The 24,677-nt window shown below is 41.9% G+C and overlaps 1 protein-coding gene across 1 annotated transcript in view; it reads left to right on the top strand.

Moving 5' to 3' along the window:
* The window catches only part of ANTXR2 (ANTXR cell adhesion molecule 2), a 136,213-nt gene that overhangs the window by 3,632 nt on the left and 107,904 nt on the right, over nt 1-24,677 (top strand). The window contains exons 2-7 of the mRNA XM_075998700.1: nt 143-214; nt 2,962-3,033; nt 16,538-16,619; nt 17,183-17,290; nt 18,745-18,813; nt 20,828-20,908. Coding sequence (XP_075854815.1) covers nt 143-214; nt 2,962-3,033; nt 16,538-16,619; nt 17,183-17,290; nt 18,745-18,813; nt 20,828-20,908 — 484 coding nt within the window. The remainder of the gene's footprint in view (nt 1-142; nt 215-2,961; nt 3,034-16,537; nt 16,620-17,182; nt 17,291-18,744; nt 18,814-20,827; nt 20,909-24,677) is intronic.

Genomic DNA, 24,677 nt, shown 5'->3' with positions numbered 1-24,677 from the left:
GGCTCTTTCCCCCTGTCTGCCTGTCTTTCTTCCAGATATTGCAAAAGGAACTTGGTTTGAGATGTTTGCATGTCAGTGCCTCGCTTTGTTGTTTCCCTGATCACCTCGATTTCATTTTTTTTTTCTTTTTTTTTTCCCCCAGGTCTGGGAGCGTGGCCAATAACTGGATTGAAATTTATGATTTTGTGCAGCAACTGGCGGAGAGATTTGTAAGGTGTGTTTTCTACTTTGCTTTTTCTACACGGTGGAAGAGAAGTAGACACCAAAGTGCAGGGTTTTTTTTTTGTTTTGTTTTTTTTTTGCCTTTTTCTGAAACCTTTTGCTGGGGGGAAAAAAAACCTCCTCTGAAATGTTGATTTATTTATTTATTTTTAAAAGTGCCTCGGGTGTCTTTATTGCTCACAGCTGTTTGGTAGTAGAACAACCCTGTAGTTGTTGAGGGTTGGTTTCAGCTGGGTCCCAGAAACTTGGCCCAAGCTCCGGGAAAGAAGCACCTCCAAACACTATTCCAAACGCCTGTTTCCTTTCCGAAGTTCGATCTGTTTCGAATTTCAGTTTTGCCTCGTCGTAATTTATCACATTGGAAAAAAAAAATACATTTTATGCTAATAGTATCCGTAATAAGGTTTTCCTTCCCGCATCATTTAATTCTTAGTATCGTAGAGGTCCTCATCAAAAAAAAAAAAAAGTATTGGAAAACTTCAAATGAACACGTGTTAATAACCCAATACTAGAAAAGGCACTCATGTTTGTGTGTGTGTTCAAAGAAATGACTTGTGTTTACACAACGTGTGGGTGAGTTTAAAATGTAACTGTTCTATATATACAATGAGCCTCCCTAAAGAGACACTGGTTTCCTCCTGTCCTATAAAAAGCATTCCTGCCACGAAATCCAGCTTGCTCTTTTATTTAGAGGTAACCAGAAATTAGTGGCATCTCCTATTTTTAAAAATAACCCCAGGATAAGCCAGGCTTCTAAGGCTTTTTATTTTCTCCTCTTTTTTTTTTTTTTTTTTTTTATATGTAGGAAAAAAAAAATTTGCAACAAGCAAACACAAGTTTATCAAGATAATGGAAAGGACACGAATAGGAACTGTATCATTAAATATTGCTTCTTTCAGTCTTGTTAGCCCAAATGTTTTCTGTAAAACAGGCTTGGATGATCAAAACATTTTGAAAGTCGTGTTACAAGTTGCTTCAAACAATCTGTAGAGGCCTAGGCAATCCTTGCTTGTGGTTATTGGCAGCAATGAAGTTATCCCCATAAAAATGTATGCCTGTCCGTGCTCAGTCATCGGTCCCCTGCTTAAAGAAGCCAAGCATGACACTCGGTTTCTGGACGGGGCCTGGAGGTAGAGCTCGCTAGGCAAGAAAAAAGCAAACAAGGCCTTAAAGCGATACAAGTGAATCTACCATTGGATCCAGCAATCCCATTGCTGGGCATCTACCCAAATGATCCAATGACACTCTACAAAAAAGACACCTGCACTCGAATGTTTATAGCAGCACAATTCATAATCGCAAGGCTGTGGAAACAGCCCAAGTGCCCATCAATCCAAGAATGGATTAATAAAATGTGGTATATGTACACCATGGAGTACTATTCAGCTCTAAGAAACAATGGTGATGTAGCACATCTTGTATTTTCCTGGTTAGAGCTGGAACCCATACTACTAAGTGAAGTTTCCCAAGAATGGAAAAACAAGCACCAGATATATTCTCCAGCAAACTGGTATTAACTGAGCAGCACCTAAGTGGACACATAGGTACTACAGTAATAGGGTATTGGGCAGGTGGGGGGGGGAGGGGGGCGGGTATATACATATATAATGAGTGAGATGTGCACCATCTGGGGGATGGTCATGCTGGAGACTCAGACTTATGGGGGGAGGGGGGAAAGGGCATTTATTGAAACCTTAAAATCTGTACCCCCATAATATGCCGAAATAAAAAAAAAAAACAAGCCCCCCCCCCACAACCTTAAAAGTCAAAGGCAGGACGGCAGGTTGTTTGTAAATTTTCTCATTTGATTTTTTAGTGCGTTCAAAGAGTGTCACCGTAGATTCCGACCGAAAGCCATGGGTCGTTTCGGTACGACGTTTTAAAGAGGGTGGGGTTGTGATTTGCCCGGTCTGCTTTCCAAGTTGGAGTTCTGCAACCCACGGTTTAGCCGCTTCATGACTAATGAGACACATTGCAGGAAGTGAGCACAGGGTGACTATGGGTTGGCTTTTAAAATATTGCTAAACCCAGCTGAGATAATTCTGCCAGTGGATAAGGTTCCAGTTTCACGTCCTCAGGTTTGGATGTTATACTCACAGTGGCGCGGAGTGTCGCAGAGACAAGAACCATTCTGGGACTTAAATGCCCCCAAGCTCACAAGAGGTAGCTTGTTGGCTGGGGCAGTTTTTGCTGATTGGAAAGGAGAAGTTTGATACACAGAGGAAAGTGAAAATGCCTCCTCTTTGCAAAGCGATTTGTTAGTTTCTTTCTCGTCTCCCCTGGCATTCTTTAAGGATTCTTGCTTCATGATGCCTGTTTACGGACTCTTATAATAGTTGTGGTCATCAAGTCAAACTAAGCTACTCTCCAAAGATCTAGCCTCCTTCCAAAAAAAAAAAAAAAAAAACAATAAACAAGGGAGGACACCAATGAAAGAATCTTACACAGCAGCCAAGAGTTTATCTTTCCAGTTAGTCTTCTTCTAAAGGCAAGGCCTTATGGGTCTTGGAAAAGTATCTGAGGGCTGAGAAACATCGACCAAGTGCAAAACGACTTACGCAATGACACTGAGCAGAGTTAGTCTTACCTACTTTAGGGAATGACATTTTAAATGGATCCTGGACCCTTACGATTGAGACCGGTTTTTACGCGCGACTCCCTGGCTCTGATGCATCTGTCCTGCATCTATCCCTGTTTCTTCCCCAAAATGTTCTAACTGCCTCTTTTCTTACGTTGCAGCCCTGAAATGAGATTATCTTTCATCGTGTTTTCTTCTCAAGCCACCATTATTCTGCCGTTAACGGGAGACAGGTTAGTGCATTCTTGTTTTGCTGGAGGCTTTTTACGGTGGATATGAACCTTAAAAGACGTGATTGATGTTTCCAAGTGGTGATTCAGGCCTCTCGGCGGAACCAGAAAGATGTACAGTTCTCTCCACTGATAGAAGGAAAAGCAGGTCTGAGTGCTATAAAAGCGCAGATAATGTAGAAATCACTGTCACTTAAATTGCCTTTGGACTGTGCAATGAAGTCTACATCCCTGCCTTAGTTTTATATTCACTGCTTCCAACCTTTCCCTCCTCTCTCTTACTCCAAGTGGTTCTGCATTTTTCTTGCTTACATGTAATGTATCAATCCACCAGGAGTTTGGATATTGTTGAAGAAGAGAAAGAAATGGGTCTATGTGGGTAATTTACTAGATTCAGCAGATATGCTGGATTTCTGGTCTTTTTCTGAGGTCTGCTGATGCTGAATATATTCACTTTTATAAAGCAACTTGATATATATATGTGTGTGTGTGTGTGCACGTGTGTGTGTGTATGTATATACCACGTTTCCCCCCAAAATAAGACAGGGTCTTATATTTATTTTTCCTCAAGAAGACACCCTAGGGCTTATTTTCAGAGGATGTGTTTTTTCTTTTTTAAAGTACGGTACAACCATCTGCATTGATTCAGATAGAGTGAGGTCATCTTCTTCTGGAACATCATCCTCACTCTCCAGACCCCGAATCCCATCCTGAATGTCTCGGGACTCTGTTTCCTTTAGAGCCACCGGCCCCGATCTCTCCTGTCGAGCACTAGAGCTCTCACGGGGCGGATGAGAAGGGCTGCTCGTGTTCTTTCCTGCTCCGTGACGACACGCATGGGTTGTGCAGATGCGCTGCGCAGCCACGCCCATCACTAGGGCTGATTTTCATAGCCACACCCATCACCAGGGCTGATTTTCATAGCCACGCCCGTCACCAGGGCTGATTTTCATAGCCACGCCCATCACCAGGGCTGATTTTCATAGCCACGCCCATCACTAGGGCTGATTTCCATAGCCACGCCCATCACTATGGCTGATTCTCATGGCCACGCCCATCACTAGGGCTGATTTTCATAGCCACACCCATCACTAGGGCTGATTTTCATAGTCACGCCCATCACTAGGGCTGATTTTCATAGCCTCGGCCATCACTAGGGCTGATTTTCATAGTCACGCCTACTGCTAGGGCTGATTTTCATAGCCACGCCCATCACCAGGGCTGGTTTTCATAGCCACGCCCACCACCAGGGCTGATTTTCATAGCCACGCCCATCACCAGGGCTGGTTTTCATAGCCACGCCCACCACCAGGGCTGATTTTCATAGCCACGCCCATCACCAGGGCTGATTTCCATAGCCACGCCCATCACTAGGGCTGATTTTCGGGGTAGGGCTTCTATAGTGCACATGCTCAGACATCCTGCTGGGGCTTATTTTATGGGTAGGTCTTATTTTCGGGGAAACACAGTATACACACACACGTATTTCTACTTATCTATCTATCTATCTATCTATAGCTCCTCAGTGCTTTTAAAAGGTGTGTCTCTTTCCAAGCTAATACCACGGTGTTTCGTGTGACCATTTCTATGTCATTTGAACACGTGATAACAATTTAGGAGTAGTCATTGACATGTTGTAAAGGATAGAATCATAGTGGGAAGGGACTTACTCTTCATTTTAATTCGGGGTCTGGAGAGTGAGGATGATGTTCCAGAAGAAGACGACTTCACTCTATTTGAATCAATGCAGATGGTTGCACCGTACTTAAACAAATATAATAATAACACATCCCCTGAAAATAAGCCCTAGGGTGTCTTCTTGAGGAAAAATAAATGGAAGACCCTGTCTTATTTTGGGGGAAACATGGTATGTATCTATGCCCAGTGGTACCAGAGTTCTTGCCTTTAGGAAAGTAAATTCTCTCTATCCGATGCCCAGGTGAATTTCCAAAGAAACGGATTTGGATCCAGCCTATCCATGAAAAAAATAAAAAAAGAGCACTTTCACTATTTGTGGCATGCATATATAGAGAGAGGTATAGAAAGGCACTTAGCATAATTCCAGGCACACAGAAACTCTCAGTAATTGACGGCTGCAGACATCGTGCCAGGTTCTTGACTTGGCTTTTTGCATACGGCTCATACAGCATTTTTTTTTTTTTTTTGAGACAGAGTCTCACTTTTGTTGCCCGGGCTAGAGTGAGTGCCGTGGCGTCAGCCTCGCTCACAGCAACCTCAGACTCCTGGGCTCCAGCGATCCTCCTGCCTCAGCCTCCTCCCGAGTAGCTGGGACTACAGGCATGCGCCACCACGCCCGGCTCATTTTTTCTATATATATTTTTAGTTGGTCAATTAATTTCTTTCTATTTTTAGTAGAGACGGGGTCTCGCTCAGGCTGGTTTCAAACTCCCAACCTCAAGCAATCCGCCCGCCTCGCCCTCCCAGAGTGCTAGGATTACAGGCGTGAGCCACCGCGCCCGGCCTCATACAGCATTTTGAAGATGAAGTCTAGGCATTGGTCGGCAAGATTGGTGTTGCTTAGGCATGCATGCAAGGGATTTAAACGTTTAATTTAACTTGGAGATTTTTTTTCTTTTTTCTTTCTTTTTTTTTTTTTTACCATTATTAGCATTTATTTTGTTGTAAACTAGACAATCTTTCATGTGTTACATTCTCCTAGTTTCTTTACAGTAGATACTTCTATAGTTGATATTTCCTATTAATTTCAGCTGTGTATGTATAGCTTTCCATTTTTTTTTCATTTAGGGTTTTCCAGAATCTTTTTTTTTTTAACAGAACAATTTAGAAAACAGCTTCTATGCTTTGTATCTCTACAAAACGAGTGTAAAAATTCAGAAAGTGTGTTGGAATGTGTGAGATGAAGCACCGTTCTTTTTCTCAACCTATCGGATAGGACGAGAAACTATGGTTACCAACTTAGAAAGCTGCTATTACATGTTTGATAGGTCCCACATCTGTTTTTCTTTTATTTTTTGAGACAGAGTCTCGCTCTGTCGCCCGGGCTAGAGTGAGTGCCATGGCGTCAGCCTCGCTCACAGCAACCTCCAACTCCTGGGCTCAAGCGATCCTCCTGCCTCAGCCTCCTCCCGAGTAGCTGGGACCACAGGCGTGCGCCACCATGCCCGGCTAAGTTGTTCTATATATATTAGTTGGCCAATTAATTTATTTCTATTTTTTAGTAGAGATGGGGGTCTCGCTCTTGCTCAGGCTGGTCTCAAACTCCTGACCTCGAGCCATCCTCCCGCCTCGGCCTCCCAGAGTGCCGGGATGACAGGCGTGAGCCACTGCACCGGGCCGATACCTCGAGTTTTAATGAATTTCACTCTTTGTGGCCCGCTGAGTCAGTCACCCAGAAAAGACACTAAGTTAAGAGGGAGGGTTGGAGTTCTCATTTTGCCACTTACTGATTTGGAAACTTGGGGCGAATCATCTACTTACTGGGTCAGTTTTTATTCTACAAAGCGCAGCTGTAAGCCCTGCCGTGTTTTCTCGGGGACTTGTGAAGACGATCAAAATAAGATAAGGACATAGAAAGGCACTCAGTACATCGTAGAACCACCTTCCAGTTAAAGGATATTATTATTTTCCTCCCTTGCTCTTTTGCTGATTTTATTTAACGAAAGCAAGTAACCGCTCAAGCGAGTTTCTGAGGTTAAGAACGGCCGGTTTCGCAACCGTGGTTCTGTCACTCCTAATTCTTCAAAGCCTTGGTAAATAGGAGAAGTGGCTCTTTCAAGTTTCTCGGAGCATTGCTAAAGGTTTTCAGTAAGAGGTGAGGCAATGCTGGAAGGCAGTATGCACCCGCGGGAGGGCCAGGTGTTCTGTTACCATTTCAGCGTGGTGTCCGGTAATATGTAAATGCAGGAATAGGATAATGCACATATCAAGATATTATCAGCTACACATTTTGTATGGTCATCATTTGAAAACTTCATTCTTTCAAACGCTTCAGTCTGAAGCATTCCCTTCTTCATTCTCTTGCTGTTATGATTGTTTCATGGGGAGGGCTTATTTTCGGGCTTGAAACGCGGTATGTACTAGCTGTGGGGCCGTGGACAAGTTACTTAGCCTCTTGCTGCCAAATTATTGGGCCAGGTAAAAAGAGGTAATCATTGTCGCCATCCAGCTGTCGTGGACAATAAAATGCATATAATGCACAAGAAAGCCTCATGGAGGGTCTGCTACATACAGTGTCCACAAGGAATTTTGGGGCTTTATTAATTCGCTTCTCTTTATTGCTTCTATCACCTACATGCAACTAACTACCTATTAATACCGTGTTTCCCCGAATATAAGACCCACCCATAAAATAAGACCAGCAGGATGTCTAAGCATGTGCTCAATAGAAGCCCTACCCCGAAAATCAGCCCTGGTGATGGGCGTGGCTATGAAAATCAGCCCTGGTGATGGGCGTGGCTATGAAAATCAGCCCTAGTGGTGGGCGTGGCTATGAAAATCTGCCCCAGTGATGGGCGTGGCTATGAAAATCAGCTCCAGTGATGGGCGTGGCTATGGAAATCAGCCCTGGTGATGGGCGTGGCTATGAAAATCAGCCCTGGTGGTGGGCGTGGCTATGAAAATCAGCCCTAGTGACGGGCGTGGCTATGAAAACCAGCCCTGGTGGTGGGCGTGGCTATGAAAATCAGCCCTGGTGGTGGGCGTGGCTATGAAAATCAGCCCTAGTGATGAGCATGGCTATGAAAATCAGCCCTGTGGTGGGCGTGGCTATGAAAATCAGCCCTAGTGGTGGGCGTGGCTATGAAAATCAGCCCTAGTGGTGGGCGTGGCTATGAAAATCAGCCATAGTGGTGGGCGTGGCTATGAAAATCAGCCCTAGTGACGGGCGTGGCTGCACAGCGCATCTGCACAACCCATGCGTGTCGTCTCGGAGCGGGAAAGAACACGAGCAGCCCTTCTCATCTGCCCCGTGAGAGCTCTAGTGCTCCACAGGAGAGATCGGGGCCGGTGGCTCTAAAGGAAACAGAGTCCCGAGACATTCAGGATGGGATTCGGGGTCTGGAGAGTGAGGATGATGTTCCAGAAGAAGACGACTTTACTCTATTGGAATCAATGCAGATGGTTGTACCGTACTTAAGAAAAAAATAACACATCCCCTGAAAATAAGCCTTAGGGTGTCTTCTGGGGGAAAAATAAATGTAAGACCCTGTGTTATTTTCGAGGAAACACGTTATTTCTGCAGCATGCTCTTTTTAATATCTTTTTCTTGTTCATTTTGTTGTTGTTTGGATGATCGGGTTGGAAGGAGGCTGAGGCTAACATGGGGTTTGGAGGTAATCAGCGTTCACTACCCTCCTCATCACCTCACCGTGACATGCCAGGATTCTAAGTGAAGTTTGAAGAAGTCGCGTGACTCTCCTCCAAGGGAGGCAGGCGGGCAGCTGGAGCCAGGGCTCATGCTGAGCATGTGTGCTGGGCCACTTCCCTGAACTGACCCAACCTCTCTGTGTCCCCCTGGTCCCCAGTCTTCAGATTAGCCAGAATATGTCATCCTTCGTAGTAATTCTGCAAATTGTTCCTGTTCTTACAAACCGGTGAAGTGGTGACGGGAAGTGACAATAGTTGGGTTAGCTGGAAAAAAAAAAAAAAACAAACAAAACTCCAATTAGGGAAGTCATTACTCCCGTTTAGAAAACGTGACGCTTTGTGCCAGCCCCGAGTGATCCGGGCGTGGGAGTGACGGACGGATGTGTTAGCAGTTACTTTCACTCAAGTCCCACATCTGTTTTTGTGAGTTACGTTCTTGAAAACCAGGTGCCTGGCACACAGCAGCGGTAAAAACGCAAGGGTCAGCTTGTCCTGGTTTTAGTAAGCAAGCGGGCAGGACAACAGAGCAAAGCTGTGCGAAACGCAGCGGGCGTTTTGAACTCGGCGTAGGTGCCAGCTGCTCACACCACACGTTGGTAAACCCAGATCCAACTGGAGACAAGATTTTACAAGACTCAGATTGTGCAGGGCGGCGCCTTGTTGGCAGGTATGCTTGGGTCCAGGGCAGCTACCTGGGGTTTGTTTGGACTCTGGACCACAGAGGTAGCTTGGTGCAGAGAGGGACGTGCTAAACAAACAGTGAGCACTTTTTTATGTAAACTGCAGTGAGATCTAGCTGAAACCTGTTAGTCCCTAGGGTGATAGAATGTGTTATTAGCAGTGCTGGCCTTTAGAAAAAATAATCCCTTACTGTTTTGAGACCTTCAAAAAACAAAATTTGAGGAGCTGAGAGAGAACAGATTCCTTTTTTTGCAGTCTATTCTTCATGCAGTATGTAGTAATACATAATATTATATATTACATGTACATATGCATGTACATGTAATATATATGTATGCAATATGTAATATAATATGTATATAATATATGCATTTGTATACAATATATAATACATATATGATATATAATATGATATATAATACATATGTATGTAATATATAATATATACATATGTATATAAAATGTAATACATATGTATATAATATATAATACATATGTATATAATACATAATACACATGTATATAATATATAACACATATGTATGTAATATATAATACATATGTATATAATATATAACACATATGTATGTAATATGTAATATATACATATGGATATAATATATAATACATATGTATGTAATATGTGATATATACATATGTATATAATATATAGTACATATGTATGTAATATATACATATGTATATAATATATACTACATATGTATGTAATGCATACATATGTATATAATGTATAATACATATGTATGTAATATGTAATATATACATATGTATATAATATATAATGCATGTGTATGTAGTGTATACATATGTGTATAATATATAATACATTTGTATGTAATATGTAATATATACATATGTATATAATATATAATACATGTGGATGTAGTGTATACATATGTGTATAATATATAATACATATGTATGTAATATGTAATATATACATATGTATATAATATATAATACAATTTAATAAAGTGGGCATATTTGAATGAACATATTCTCTTCATACAGTTTTTTTTTTTCTCTTTTTCTCACTCTGGCTAATATTCTGGTTTATTAATGGAAGGAGACAATAGAAGGCGAAGTTCATTGAACACTTACTATGTACCAGACATTTTGCGAAGTGACTTGTGTATCATACCTCAGGTAAAGTACAGTGCTGAGGGGATTATAAATCGTTAGCATAGACATAAATAACCACTCGAGAACATTGCTTTAGTTCATACCCTACTCCATCTAGTTACATTTTACCTTCTAAAAGAAACATTTGGGTATGTTATGTAACTGTCTAACCATTATGAAATTCTTGTGTATTGCTACATTTTGTAGCATTTGGAAGTTACTGTTTATCTCAAAGACATTCAGTCCCCCCCCCCAGTTAATAATCTCTTGAGAATAAAGAACAGAAGTTGTTCAGACATAAAACGATCTGGAAAAAAAAAAGAATAAAAAAAGAAAAAAAAAAGGATAAATATTTTTATCTTTAAAACACTCAAATTTAAAAAAAATGTAAATTAAAAAAATTGAAAGAATTTAAATTTAAAAATAAATTTAAAAATTTAAAAAAAATAAAAGAGGAAAAAAAAATTACAAAATATATTAAAAACAGAATTCGCCTATGCTGTAAATGCCTATAGCATTTGTGCAAGTACGTAAATAGGCATTCCTCAACACAGGTGTGAGGCTTTTTGCTTTTGCAGTGAACTCTTCTTTGGCGGCTTGCAAAGAAGCACAGAACACACACAAACACACGCGTGCACACACACCCATGCTTTTTAAAATCTGTGGCCGGGCGTGTGGCTGACTCCTTTCAATCAATACAATGCAGCTGGCGAGATCATGAAACGATGGCAGTTTCAGTTTCAGGTCTTTTAAGGTGTAAGGAGGCAAGTTAGTTTCCTCTGCTGTGCTCTTGGTAACCGTAAAAACCCCGGCTCCCCTGAAAGCACCAGGCTGGGAGGAACCCCCACCTGGCCGTGTGGAAAAGGCACATGGGGCAGAAATGAAGGGTCTGGGTGACAGTCTTGGCTCAGCTCTTAGGTGACAGCCAGCGTCAGCAGGAGGACCAACTTGCTGGGCATGTGGGTGAGGTCGTTTCAGCCCTTCTCGGCCAGTCCAGCGTCTCAGCTGGACACATGCGAACCAAAAGAACTGCACGTTCAGCTCACAGCAGCACAATCCGCAATTGCAAAGCTGTGGAAACAACCCAGGTGCCCATCCATGCACGAGTGGATTAATAAAACGTGGTCTGTGTACACCATGGAGCACTACTCAGCTCTGAGAAACACGGTGACCCAGCACCTCTCGTGTTTTCCTGGCTGGAGCTGGAGCCCATCCTACTAAGGGAAGCGTCCCGAGAATGGAAACACAAGCACCACATGCGCTCGCTAAGGCAAAGAGCATCCCCACAATGTGGGCAAGTTTTTAAATTTAAGTGGGATCCGAGAGGTTCTTGATCCTGGCTGCGGGGTTAGAATGCTCTGGGGAGTTTTCCAGAAAGAATGATCGTCCTGACCCCATCCCAAACTACGTCAATTAGAACTTTCTCCAAATACAGCCCAGAAGAGCTTTTATTATTATTTTTTTTTATTTTATGAAGCTCCTTGGGTGATTCCAACGTTGAGCCAGGTTGCAGAACTATGGTGCATCTGTGCAAATGTGTCTGCCAACCAGTTTGTTATGCCACTGCTTCGACCTGTTATTATCTTAGCTAGGGTGCCATGCATGCCTTCCGCAGTCCAGTGTTTGTGGGTTGAGAAAGGCCGGCACAGTTCATGGCAGCTGTGTTGTGCTCTCTCCCCTTCCCTTCCCCTTCCCCTTCCCCTTCCCCTTCCCCTTTCCCTTCCCTTCCCTTCCCTTCCCTTCCCTTCCCTTCCCTTCCCTTCCCTTCCCTTCCCTTCCCTTCCCTTCCCTTCCCTTCCCTTCCCTTCCCTTCCTTTTCCTTTTTCCTTTCCTTTCACTTCCCTTCCCTTCCCCTTCCATTTCCTTCCCTTCCCCTTCCCCTTCCGCTTCCCTTCCCTTCCCCTTCCGCTTCCCTTCCCTTCCTTTTCCTTTTTCCTTCCCTTTCCCTTTCCCTTCCCTTCCCTTCCCTTCCCTTCCCTTCCCTTCCCTTCCTTTTCCTTTTCCTTCCTTTCTTTTTCCTTTTCCTTTCCCTTTCCTTTCCTTTCCTTTCCTTTCCTTTCCTTTCCTTTCCTTTCCTTTCCTTTCCTTTCCTTTCTTTTTTTTTAATTTCAGCATATTATGGGAGTACAAATTTTAAGGTTTTGAATAATGCCCTTGCCCGCCCCCTCAAGTCAGAGCTTCAGGCGTGCCCATCCCCCAGACGGTGCACGTCTCACTCGTCGTGTCTGTCTACACCCGTCCCCTCCTCCCCTCCCACCTGCCCGACCCCCGACAGATGTCACTCCTGTGTATCCACTTAGGTGCTGATCCGTCAACACCAGTTTGCTGGTGAGTGCACGTGGTGCTTGTGTTTCCATTCTTGGGACACTTCCCTTAGTAGGATGGGCTCCAGCTCCAGCCAGGAAAACACGAGAGGTGCTGGGTCACCGTGTTTCTCAGAGCTGAGTAATGCTCCGTGGTGTGCACAGACCACGTTTTATTAATCCACTCGTGCATGGATGGGCACCTGGGTTGTTTCCACGTCTTTGCAGTTGTGAATTGGGCTGCACTCAAATGTTTCTAGCAGCACAATTCTCTTCCCTTTCTTTACCTACTCCTCAGAGAAATTCGAGAGCCACTAGCAGAGCTCAAAGTGCATTCCCTCCCTCTTCTTCTTCGGGTGACAATAGAGTTTGGTCCCCTGATTCTCAGTAAAAAAAAAAAAAAGCAACAACAACAACAACAACAACAAAAAACCCAGAGGTTTAACATATCATTTGTTTGTTTAAATCAGGGGTCCTCAAACTTTTTAAACAAGGGGGCCAGTTCACTGTCCCTCAGACCGTTGGAGGGCCGGAGTCTAGTTTTAAATAAAATATGAACAAATTCCTATGCACACTGCACGAATCTTATTTTGAAGTAAAAAAAAAAAAAACGAACGGGCAAAGACACCCGCATGTGGCCCACGGGACATAGTTTGAGGAAGCCTGGTTTAAATCTTGCCTCTTTCCAAAAAGTATTGGAGGATGCATAGAACATAACGGTTAATTATGCAGAACATTAATACAATAGTGCAAAACTGCAGGACATTAATACAATATTGCAAAACTGCAGAACATTAATACAATATTGCAAAACTGTAGAACATTAATACAATATTGCAAAGCTGCAGAACATTAATACAATATTACAAAACTGCAGGACATTCATACAATATTGCAAAACTGCAGAACATTAATACAATATTGCAAAGCTGCAGGACATTAATACAATATAAAAAAGGAAAGTTAAGGTTTTTGGAGAGGAGCATGATGCAACGAGATAATCATAGGAACTTAACAGGCTTTTGCAAATGAGCGAAAAAAATGTACTATGGGCTTCCTGGTGCTGGTAGTCAGGGCAAGAAACCGGTTTGCATAGGTATGATAAATAACGGAAAGGAGGAAGTGACAGACTTCTGAGATGAGTCTTGATAGGGGACCATGCGTGACAAGACCAGCATCACCCTTGACAACCGCTTCACAACAAACACTGAAGCGGTTTCAATGTTGCTTTCCTATGTAGTTGACAACGTAACAGTAAAGCCAAACTCAGGCCGGGCGCCGTGGCTCACGCCTGTCATCCTGGCACTCTGGGAGGCCGAGGCGGGATGATCACTGGAGGTCAGGAGTTCGAGACCAGCCTGAGCAAGAGCGAGACACCCCCCCCCCATCTCTACCAAAAATAGAAAGAAATTAATTGGCCAACTAGAAATATGTAGAAAAAATTAGCCGGGAGTGGTGGTGCACGCCTGTAGTCCCAGCTACTCGGGAGGAGGCTGAGGCAGGAGGATCGCTTGAGCCCAGGAGTTGGAGGTTGCTGTGAGCGAGGCTGACGCCACGGCACTCACTCTAGCCCGGGCAACAGAGTGAGACTCTGTCTCAAAAAAAAAAAAAAAAAAAAAGCCAAACTCAGTGATGCCGGTCTTCTAAAATAGTTAGTAGATTCAAGCTTGTTCTTATGAAACATAACCATTTCTTCCTCTTCCTCCTGTTGTTTTTATTTAAATTGTTTCCTCATTTTTTTTTTTACTTTAGAATTTTCTTTAGCATTACAAATGTGGATGCATGAGTTCATTTTGCCCTTCTCCAGTTACCTGTGTACCAATCACTAATTACTGATTATTAGTACTTAGTAATTAATTACTAACAAATACTTGCTTTAAAATCCACCTGTCCTAATCCTTTCTCTAACTTCATTACATTCTTTTTTTTTTTTCTAAGTTACCCCAAGCTTTCCATTCATACCCATAGCCAACTTCTACCACAATAAAACATTTGGTCTCCTAAAACCATTCTACTTTATGGTAATTGAACTCATTTAAATGAAAATAAAATAAATAAATAAAATAAAATAAATAGGGGCCGGGCGCGGTGGCTCACGCCTGTAATCCTAGCTCTCTGGGAGGCTGAAGTGGGTGGATTGCTCGAGGTCAGGAGTTCAAAACCAGCCTGAGCAAGAGCGAGACCCCGTTTCTACTATAAATAGAAAGAAATTAATTGGCCAACTGATATATATATATATATATATATATATATATATATATATATATATATTAAAATTAGCCGGGCGTGGTGGCGCATGCCTGTAGTCCCAGCTACTCGGGAGGAGGCTGAGGCAGGAGGATCGCTTGAGCCCAGGAGTCTGAGGTTGCTGTGAGCGAGGCTGACGCCACGGCACTCACTCTGGCCTGGGCAACAGAGCGAGACTGTGTCTCAAAAACAAACAAACAAACAAGAAAACCCACCACGAAGCAATGCTGTCTTTTGCGATGAAATAAGCTTATAACAGAGATGCACTGTTCCCAAAGACTCTGCATCCCCCATCTGGAAGGTTCCTCCAGCTTAAGAGTCTTGTCTCCTGCTGGCGGTTGGGCCTTAGGAGTGGGGAGGGGTGATCTGGTCTGAACCCAGCGGAGGCGGCTATTGTTACTGCAGAAAAAAATCTTGTTTGTTGTAAACTTGCATTTCGGTTGTCTTTTTCATTTCCCTTTTGGCAGCAAACACTCATGGACCGAAGACACGCTGCCACTTGCAGCTGAGCAGCACCAAATATTTAGTTTTTTTTTTTTTTTTTTGAGACAGAGTCTCGCTTTGTTGCCCAGGCTAGAGTGAGTGCCGTGGCGTCAGCCTAGCTCACAGCAACCTCAAACTCCTGGGCTCGAGTGATCCTTCTGCCTCAGCCTCCCGGGTAGCTGGGACTACAGGCATGCGCCACCATGCCCGGCTAATTTTTTTTATATATATATCAGTTGGCCAATTAATTTCTTTCTATTTATAGTAGAGACGGGGTCTCACTCTTCCTCAGGCTGGTTTTGAACTCCTGACCTTGAGCAATCCACCCGCCTCGGCCTCCCAAGAGCTAGGATTACAGGCGTGAGCCACAGCGCCCGGCCCAAATATTTAGTTTTTAATGAGATCTCAGAGAGACTCGGTTTCAGGTTGTCTCTGTAGCTATGGAGCATAAATATTCAGATCAAAGAAGCATATAAATCATGTAATGTACTCCATCCTCTATGGAATTATTAATTTTTTTTTCCCTGCGGTAGCTTGAAAAGTTTATTGAACACTTACTTTGCAGAAGATGTTATGATAAGTTACAAGCGCAGAGCAAGGAATACAGTATAAGTAAAAGGCGTGGGCCGGGCGTGGGGTGGCTCACGCCTGTCATCTTAGCACTCTGGGAGGCCGAGGCGGGAGGATCGTTGGAGCTCAGGAGTTCGAGACCAGCCTGAGCAAGAGCGAGACCCCCTGTCTCTACTATAAATAGAAAGGAATTAATTGGCCAGCTAATATATATAGAAAAAAATTAGCGGGGCGTGGTAGCACAGCATGCCTGTAGTCCCAGCCACTCGGGAGGAGGCTGAGGCAGGAGGATCGCTTGAGCCCAGGAGTCTGAGGTTGCTGTGAGCGAGGCTGACGCCATGGCACTCACTCTAGCCCGGGCAACAAAGTGAGACTCTGTCTCAAAAAAAACACAAAAAACAAGTATAATTGAAGATATCTAGATATCTGTTCTCAGCTCAAGAGACCTAGACTAGGCTTAGATTTTTTCGAGGCCTTGTTAGTACTTTTATTATTATTATTTTTTCGTAGTTAAAATACAGAAGTTATTAAATACTTATTACAGCGGCAAAAAGCATAAGGAGTTATCTGCCACCAAAGCCCACATCCTTTCCCTCTCCTTCTTACTGAAGAAAACCTCAATTGCAATATTGCCACGTTTTTCAACAAGTGTTTATCGTGATTTTTTTTTTTTGCTCATTTTTCTTTTGTTTAACATGATAATATTAACTCTTTTTTTCTTTTTTTTTTTCCAGAGGCAAAATCAGTAAAGGCTTGGAGGATTTGAAAAGTGTTAGTCCAGTAGGAGAAACTTATATCCACGAAGGACTAAAGCTAGTAAGTTCTTTTATATATATTTTTTTAAGTATGGGAGAGAATACTTTATTACTCTGTAATTAATGAAATTCATGTAAATTAATGTCATGCAAATGACATGTATTTATTTAATGTAAATGTAATTCATGCAAATTAACGAAACTCTCTAGCAAACTCTCTGAAACCCCAATATATATTTATCCTAATTAATTTTTTTTTATGCTTTTAATGGTCCTAGAGATGAGCCTGGTTAGAAAACATTATTTACTGTGGTGATAAGAAGAATTAAGACGGCATTTTTTTTTTTGCCTTTTAACCAATTTTCCATTTTCTCTGTGGTTATATTCAGATTAGGCAAGCACAGCTAAAAAAAATACCTGTGTCATTTAAAAGCCAACAGCGACCACTCTATAATTGTAGGGGCGACGGGCCTATTTCAAACAAATAGGGTACAAAATACGACCTGTTTTAAAAGTGAGTCGAGTTTTGATTGTTGTGAGACTCACAGACCAAATGGGACAGGCTGGCTTGAAAGTTTAAAATCAAACTGTTGAGTTGGGTGACGGACGGCTCTCCATTTTCAGGCAAATGAACAGATCCAGAAAGCGGGGGGCTTAAAAACCTCCAGCATCATCATTGCCCTGACAGACGGGAAGCTGGACGGTCTGGTGCCCTCCTATGCCGAGAAGGAGGTGAGTGTCCTGGGACCCCCGAAACTGCCCCTTACACCCCGCTGTGCCCTGTGTGTGTCTCTGCGCCTGTAGCTTGGAATTTGAATAATTCACTTCCTCTCTCTCTCTCTACCCCTCTCTCTGTCTCTCCCTCCTTCTCTCTCCTCTCTCTCTCCTTCCCTCTCTCTCCTTCTTTCTCCTCTTTCCTTCTTCCCTGTCTCTCTCTCCTTCTTCCCTCTCTCTCTCTCCTTCTTCCCTGTCTCTCTCTCCTTCTTCCCTCTCTCTCTCTCCTTCTTCCCTGTCTCTCTCTCCTTCTTTCTCCTCTCTCTCTCCTTCCCCCCTCTCTCTCTCTCCTTCTTCCCTGTCTCTCTCCTTCTTCCCTCTCTCTCTCTCCTTCTTCCCTCTGTCTCTCTCCTTCTTCCCTCTCTCTCCTTCTTTCTCCTCTTTCCCTCCTTCTTCTCTGTCTCTCTCTCCTTCTTTCTCCTCTCTCTCCTTTCTCCTCTCTCTCTCCTTCTTCCCTCTCTCTCTCTCCTTCTTCCCTGTCTCTCTCCTTCTTCCCTCTGTCTCTCTCCTTCTTCCCTCTGTCTCTCTCCTTCTTCCCTCTCTCTCCTTCTTTCTCCTCTTTCCCTCCTTCTTTCTCCTCTCTCTCTCCTTCTTCCTTCTCTCTCCTTCTTTCTCCTCTCTCTCTCCTTCTTTCTCCTCTTTCTCTCCTTCTTCCCTGTCTCTCTCTCCTTCTTTCCTCTCTCTCCTTTCTCCTCTCTCTTTCTTTCTTTCCTCTCTCTCTCCTTTTCTCTCTTTCTCTCTCCTTCTTTCTCCTCTCTCTCCTTCCCTCTCTCTTTCTTCTCTCTTTCCTTTTCTTCCCTCTCTCTCCTTCTTTCCTCTCTCCTTACCTCTCTCTCTTTCTTCACTCTCTTTCCTTCTTCCCTTTCTCTCTCTTTCTTTCTCCTCTCTCTCCTTCCCTCTCTCTTTCTTCTCTCTTTCCTTCTTCCCTCTCTCTTTCTTCTCTCTCTCCTTTTCTTCCCTCTCTCTCTCCTTACCTCTCTCTCTTTCTTCACTCTCTTTCCTTCTTTCCTTTCTCTCTCTTTCTTCTCTCTTTCATTCCTTCTTCCCTCTCTCTCTCCTTCCTTCTTTCTCTCTTTCTCCTTCTTCCCTCTATCTCTCTTTCCTTCTCCCCCTTCTCTCTCTCTTCCTTCCATCTCTCTCCTTCCCTTTTTCTCTCCTTCTTCCCCCTCTCTCTTTCTTCTCTCTCTCCTTCCTTCTTCTCTCTCTTTCTTGTATCTTTCATTCCTTCTTCCCCCTCTCTCTCCTTCTTCTTCTCTCTCTCTCCTTCTTCACCCCCCTCTTCTCTCTCTTTCCTCCTTCCCTCTCTCTCTCCTTCTTCTTCCCTTTCTCTCTCTTAATTCCCCCTCTCTTTCTTTCTTCTCTCTTTCTCCCCTTCTTCTTCTTCTTCTCTCTCTCTCTCTCTTTGTCCACAGGCGAAGCTTTCCAGGTCACTTGGGGCTAGCGTTTATTGCGTTGGTGTCCTTGATTTTGAACAAGCTCAGGTGAGTTACAAAAGATCCTACAAACTTTAAATCACACAACTGTCTCAAGGATAGTTCAATACATTCTTTTCACGGAGGACTTACTATGTCACTAACCAATTGTTAAATGATTTTTCTATAAAAATATAAACATCTTCTAGGAAAATGGCTGCATGTCTCAAGCTCTACCTCAGTAATGTCAGAATTTTAATTTCGTTACTGAAAATAAAACTCTAAATTTCTTCAACATTTCATTGGTTTGGGAAAGTAATATAAGAGAAACACTTGGATTGACAGGATAGGAATACTTCTCTTTAACTCAACTGACAAGGTTATTATGGCAGTCTCAAAATTAAATTTTCTGTTTTATTTAAAATTTGACTCTAGGTGTGCAGGAATTCGGGAAGTCCATTTACTAGAGGTCTTTAGTAGATCTCTTATAAAACGATTTTTTTTTTTAATGAAGTGTTGAGGGCTTATACATTAAAAAATATTTTTTTTTCACTTACAAATCATTTTACATGGGAGTTTTTGCTTGAGCGTGGCTTATATTCCAGTCTCATGTTAACAGCTATTAGAGCTCTGCATTGTTTTAGAATTGCCAATGTGAAGATGTTATGACTGATTTCAGATCATTTCATGGTGATACACTCAGAGTAACTCTAGTATCATCACCCATGACACACTCAGAGTAACTCTAGTATCATCACCCGTGATACACTCAGAGTAACTCTAGTATCATCACCCGTGATACACTCAGAGTAACTCTAGTATCATCACCCGTGATACACTCAGAGTAACTCTAGTATCATCACCCCGTGATACACTCAGAGTAACTCTAGTATCATCACCCGTGATACACTCAGAGTAACTCTAGTATCATCACCTGTGATACATTAGTATGTGGATACATTAGTTATCTAACATTATCTAACTCTAGTCAGATACATCTAGAGTAACTAACTCTAGTTAGATACATTTAGAATAACTAACTCTAGTTGGACAAATTTAGAGCAACTAACTCTAGTTGGATATATTTAGAACAACTAACTCTAGTTGGATACATTTACAATAACTAGCTCTAGTTAGATACATTTAGAGTAACTAACTCTAGTTGGATACATTTAGAGCAACTAACTCCAGTTGGATATATTTAGAGCAACTAACTCTAGTTAGATACATTTAGAGTAACTAACTCTAGTTGGACACATTTAGAGTAACTAACTCTAGTTGGACACATTTAGAGTAACTAACTCTAGTTGGATACATTTAGAGCAACTAGCTCTAGTTGGATACATTTAGAGCAACTAGCTCTAGTTGGATACATTTAGAGTAACTAGCTCTAGTTAGATACATTTAGAGTAACTCTAGTTGGATACATTTAGAGTAACTAACTCTAGTTGGATACATTTAGAGCAACTAACTCCAGTTGGACACATTTACAATAACTAATTCTAGTTGGATACATTTAGAGTAACTCTAGTTAGATACATTTAGAACAACTAGCTCTAGTTGGACACATTTACAATAACTAATTCTAGTTGGATACATTTAGAGCAACTAACTCTAGTTGGACACATTTAGAGTAACTAACTCTAGTTAGATACATTTAGAATAACTAACTCTAGTTATATACATTTAGAGCAACTAACTCTAGTTAGATATATTTAGAGCAACTAACTCTAGTTGGACACATTTAGAGTAACTAACTCTAGTTAGATACATTTAGAGTAACTAACTCTAGTTATATACATTTAGAGCAACTAACTCTAGTTAGATATATTTAGAGTAACTAACTCTAGTTAGATACATTTAGAGCAACTAACTCTAATTGGATACATTTAGAGTAACTCTAGTTAGATACATTTAGAACAACACTAGTATCATCACCTGTAATTCCTGACCCTGAACACAGGCCGCCTTGCTAAACTAATCCTGTGGAATAATTTTTCAGATCAACATAATTGAAATGTAATGAAGTTTATAAAGTGTTCTGTGGGTCAATCACCCTTAAGTTTTCTTCTTTTTCCTAAAGCTCGAAAGAATTGCAGATTCCAAAGAGCAAGTCTTCCCTGTCAAAGGTGGATTTCAAGCTCTTAAAGGAATAATTAATTCTGTGAGTATTTCTCTTGGGGCAGAAGAGGCTTGCGATTTTGCATATTATTTTAAACTGTAAGAATTAATCTCAATATCCGGGGCCAGGTGGTCATTATCTCGAAGAAAGATTGAGGAAGAGGTTTGTCCAGTATTGCAAACACAGTGTCATTCTAAAGATCCTGATTTTATTTTATTTTATTTTTTAGTAAATGACATTTGGTGCTGATTCTTGTATATTGGGGCTCTGGGAGTCTGGGTTTGTGATTTCCAGTTTTAAGATTTTTTTTTCATAAACAGTCTCATATACCCTTTGAGCGTGGTGTTAACTGTCTTGCTGTCCTTGAAAGTTTTATGGGCTTTATGGAAGAAAAGCAAAATAAAAATTTGGATTGGAATGTGTGACAACTCCCTCCCCCAAACATGGTGTTTCTTAGCTATCAGTCAGGCAGCTTGAATCGGCGGCTATTTGACTGTAGTTGTTGTTCTTTCCATTTAAATGATTAATAATGTTGCTGGAACGCATCATAATATTTCCGTTTGGAATTCAGTGGAGCTGTTGCTGGTGATGATTAGAATCGGGGCTATCCTAAGCCCGGCATGGGGAAGAGGAGTCATGAAATGCAAAGCAAAACTCCTGGGCTTTCACACCTGAGGTTTATGTTTCATTTTACTGCCTTTTGCTAGAAGCACTAGGAAAAGTTGCTATTAAGTATTTATGATATTTTGGTAAACACCATCCTAAAATGGAAGCGGATAAATGTATATTCTCTAAGCCAAAGCTTTTTCCTTAATCTTTAAGGGGTAAAAAACAACAACAACAACAAGAAAACCCCACTCAGTTTCTTCTAACATTGGGTTTGGGGATTGAAAATTTCTCTTTAAAGATCATGTTTTGTGGCCCAGGCTAGAGTGAGTGCCGTGGCATCAGCCTCGCTCACAGCAACCTCCAACTCCTGGGCTCAAGCGATCCTCCTGCCTCAGCCTCCTCCCGAGTAGCTGGGGCTACAGGCATGCGGCCACCATGCCCGGCTAATTTTTTTCTATATATATATTAGTCGGCCAATTAATTTCTTTCTATTGATAGTAGAGACGGGGTCTCGCTCTTGCTCAGGCTGGTTTCGAACTCCTAACTTCGAGTAATCCTCCCGCCTCGGCCTCCCAGAGTGCCGGGATGACAGGCGTGAGCCACCGCGCCGGGCCTGGAACACATGTCATTTTCTGAAAATACTTAAACTCTCTTCTCACTCTTCTCTCTCTCCACCTAACTTTCCCTTTGTCTTTCATTTGGAAATGGTTTTGGCAAACTTTTGTTCCAAATTATGGGTGTCTGGATTTCCAACATTCATCATTTCTTGCAGGGTTAGATGCTTTTTCACACGAAGTAACTTCGTCCTGGCTTGTCTGAGTCCTGTTGTGATGGTTGGTTTGCTAATTTTAAACGTTCTCATTAATGTGTACATTCGGTATTTATTCTCTAAGCATTTATTGGCTGCCTGGCATGTACGAAATAATTTGTCAAGCACTGAAGCTGCTGTGTAGTACAGTAGGATTCCATTTCTGTCCTCAAACAGTTTGTTTTCTAATAGAGGAGGTGAGCTGTGCACTCAACTAATATAAGGTTCAAAGAGATTTTATAAAATAATCTTTAGAGAGGAGCAGGCAATACAGAAATGCAATTGGATTTCATTAGGCAGTGATGATGCCAATTTTATGACTCTTGGTCTGAATTGCTTGCTTTTAAATGAATGTGCTACCTGAATTACTTTTCTATTCAATTATATTGTTTCTATAAAAAACTTATTTTATTAAAACAAAAGTACAAATATTAAACTAAGTGTATTTTTATTCCTAAATGTATATTATATAGTTAATTGCAGGATATAACCAACATTAGCTATTCTTAATCTCTGAATAAATGTAACTTAATTTCTTTCGTCTCAGGCTCTAGTAGAACATAAGCTGCTAAATCACCCTGAACCTTTTGTTTTTTTTTTTTTTTTTTTTGCGACAGAGTCTCACTTTGTTGTCCAGGCTAGAGTGAGTGCCGTGGCGTCAGCCTAGCTCACAGCAACCTCAAACTCCTGGGCTTGAGTGATCCTTCTGCCTCAGCCTCCCGAGTAGCTGGGACTACAAGCATGCGCCACCATGCCCGGCTAATTTTTTATATATATATCAGTTGGCCAATTAATTTCTTTCTATTTATAGTAGAGACGGGGTCTCGCTCTTGCTCAGGCTGGTTTTGAACTCCTGACCTTGAGCAATCCGCCCGCCTCGGCCTCCCAAGAGCTAGGATTACAGGCGTGAGCCACAGCGCCCGGCCCTTTTGTTTTTAAAATTAAAATACCTTCCAGGACATAAACAGGGTATGGCTTCAAAGAAAACATCAACTATCCTTGAAGATATTTATTTTTCAGCTTTAAGATCCCTGTAGGAGAATTTCTCATAGGATCTTGCTATTATTGGAGCTCTCATTTATTTAGAAATATTTTGATGCATTAGATCATTAAAGGAGGAATTCGGTATATTCACATTTATCTTAAATAGTATGAGATATGATTAAATTTTGGTCCATATCGATGGAAGAGAGAAAACAAACATAATTGAACAAATTCACAACTGGATGCATATTCTCTGACATGGTCTTTAGAAAGTCCTTTGGATTGATCTTATTCTAAGGAATTTTAAAAAACGATTTCTATTTCCAATAGATGTAGTCTTTAAACACCTCTCGTAATTTTCCTTGGTATTTGAAATACTTTTCAGTAATGCTGATAAAGATGTGGGTAACAAAGCCACAAAATTTACAAAGAGACTGTAAATTGAGAGATGCAATTGACTTACTTAATAGCGTCTGTTTTAAAATAAATTCCTTCTGGACTGGTAGCAGACAGGCAGATTTGGGGGGTTTTGTGTGTTTTCCTTTGACTTTGAATCCACAGGAGTGGGCGTTTGTTATAGTATAGAAAGTAGCAGGACCAGAGAAGCTCTCTGGGTGCAGAAAATGTCTCTGAGTGCTTGTGGAATCTCTTTGGTCCTTTCTGAATTTGAACAGGTCTCACCTGCATTTTCTCAGCTAGAAAATCTTACAAGGCCGGGCGCTGTGGCTCACGCCTGTCATCCCAGCACTCTGGGAGGCCGAGGTGGGAGGATCGCTCGAGCTCAGGAGTTCGAGACCAGCCTGAGCAAGAGCGAGACCCCTGCCTCTACTAAAAATAGAAAGACATCAACTGGCCAACTAAAAACATACAGAAAAAATGAGCCGGGCGTGGTGGCGCATGCCTGTAGTCCCAGCTACTCGGGGGGAGGCTGAGGCAGGAGGATCGCTTGAGCCCAGGAGTTGGAGGCTGCTGTGAGCGAGGCTGACGCCACGGCACTCACTCTAGCCTGGGCAACAGAGCGAGACTCTGTCTCAAAAAAAAAAAAAAAAAATTAAAAAATTAAAAAATAAAAATAATAATAATAATAAAAAGAAGAAGAAAAATAAAAAAATAAATTAATTAAAAAAAAAAAGAAAATCTTGCGAGATGTGTTCCCTAATCACTAAAGCCTCCATCCCTATGGGAAAAGTCGGATTCACTGAGAAATGATCTAAAAAAAAAAGTACAAACGAGGCCTCCCCATTGTCAAAAAGTTTCTAAGCATTGACACAGTTGATTTGAGGGACCGAGACTTTATACTTCCACCGTTATTGAAGAAAGCACAGAAAGCATCTCTGTTTCCTGCTATAGTTCTCAACTTCCCGTTCCAGTTACGGACAGGAGACGTTAGGAAAACTGCAGCAAATCATC

The sequence above is a fragment of the Microcebus murinus genome, chromosome 29, assembly GCF_040939455.1.
Source record: "Microcebus murinus isolate Inina chromosome 29, M.murinus_Inina_mat1.0, whole genome shotgun sequence".
NCBI classification, from domain to species: Eukaryota; Metazoa; Chordata; class Mammalia; order Primates; family Cheirogaleidae; genus Microcebus; species Microcebus murinus.
Note: the sequence above shows the minus strand (reverse complement) of the source record. Positions and strands in the feature narration are given on the sequence as shown.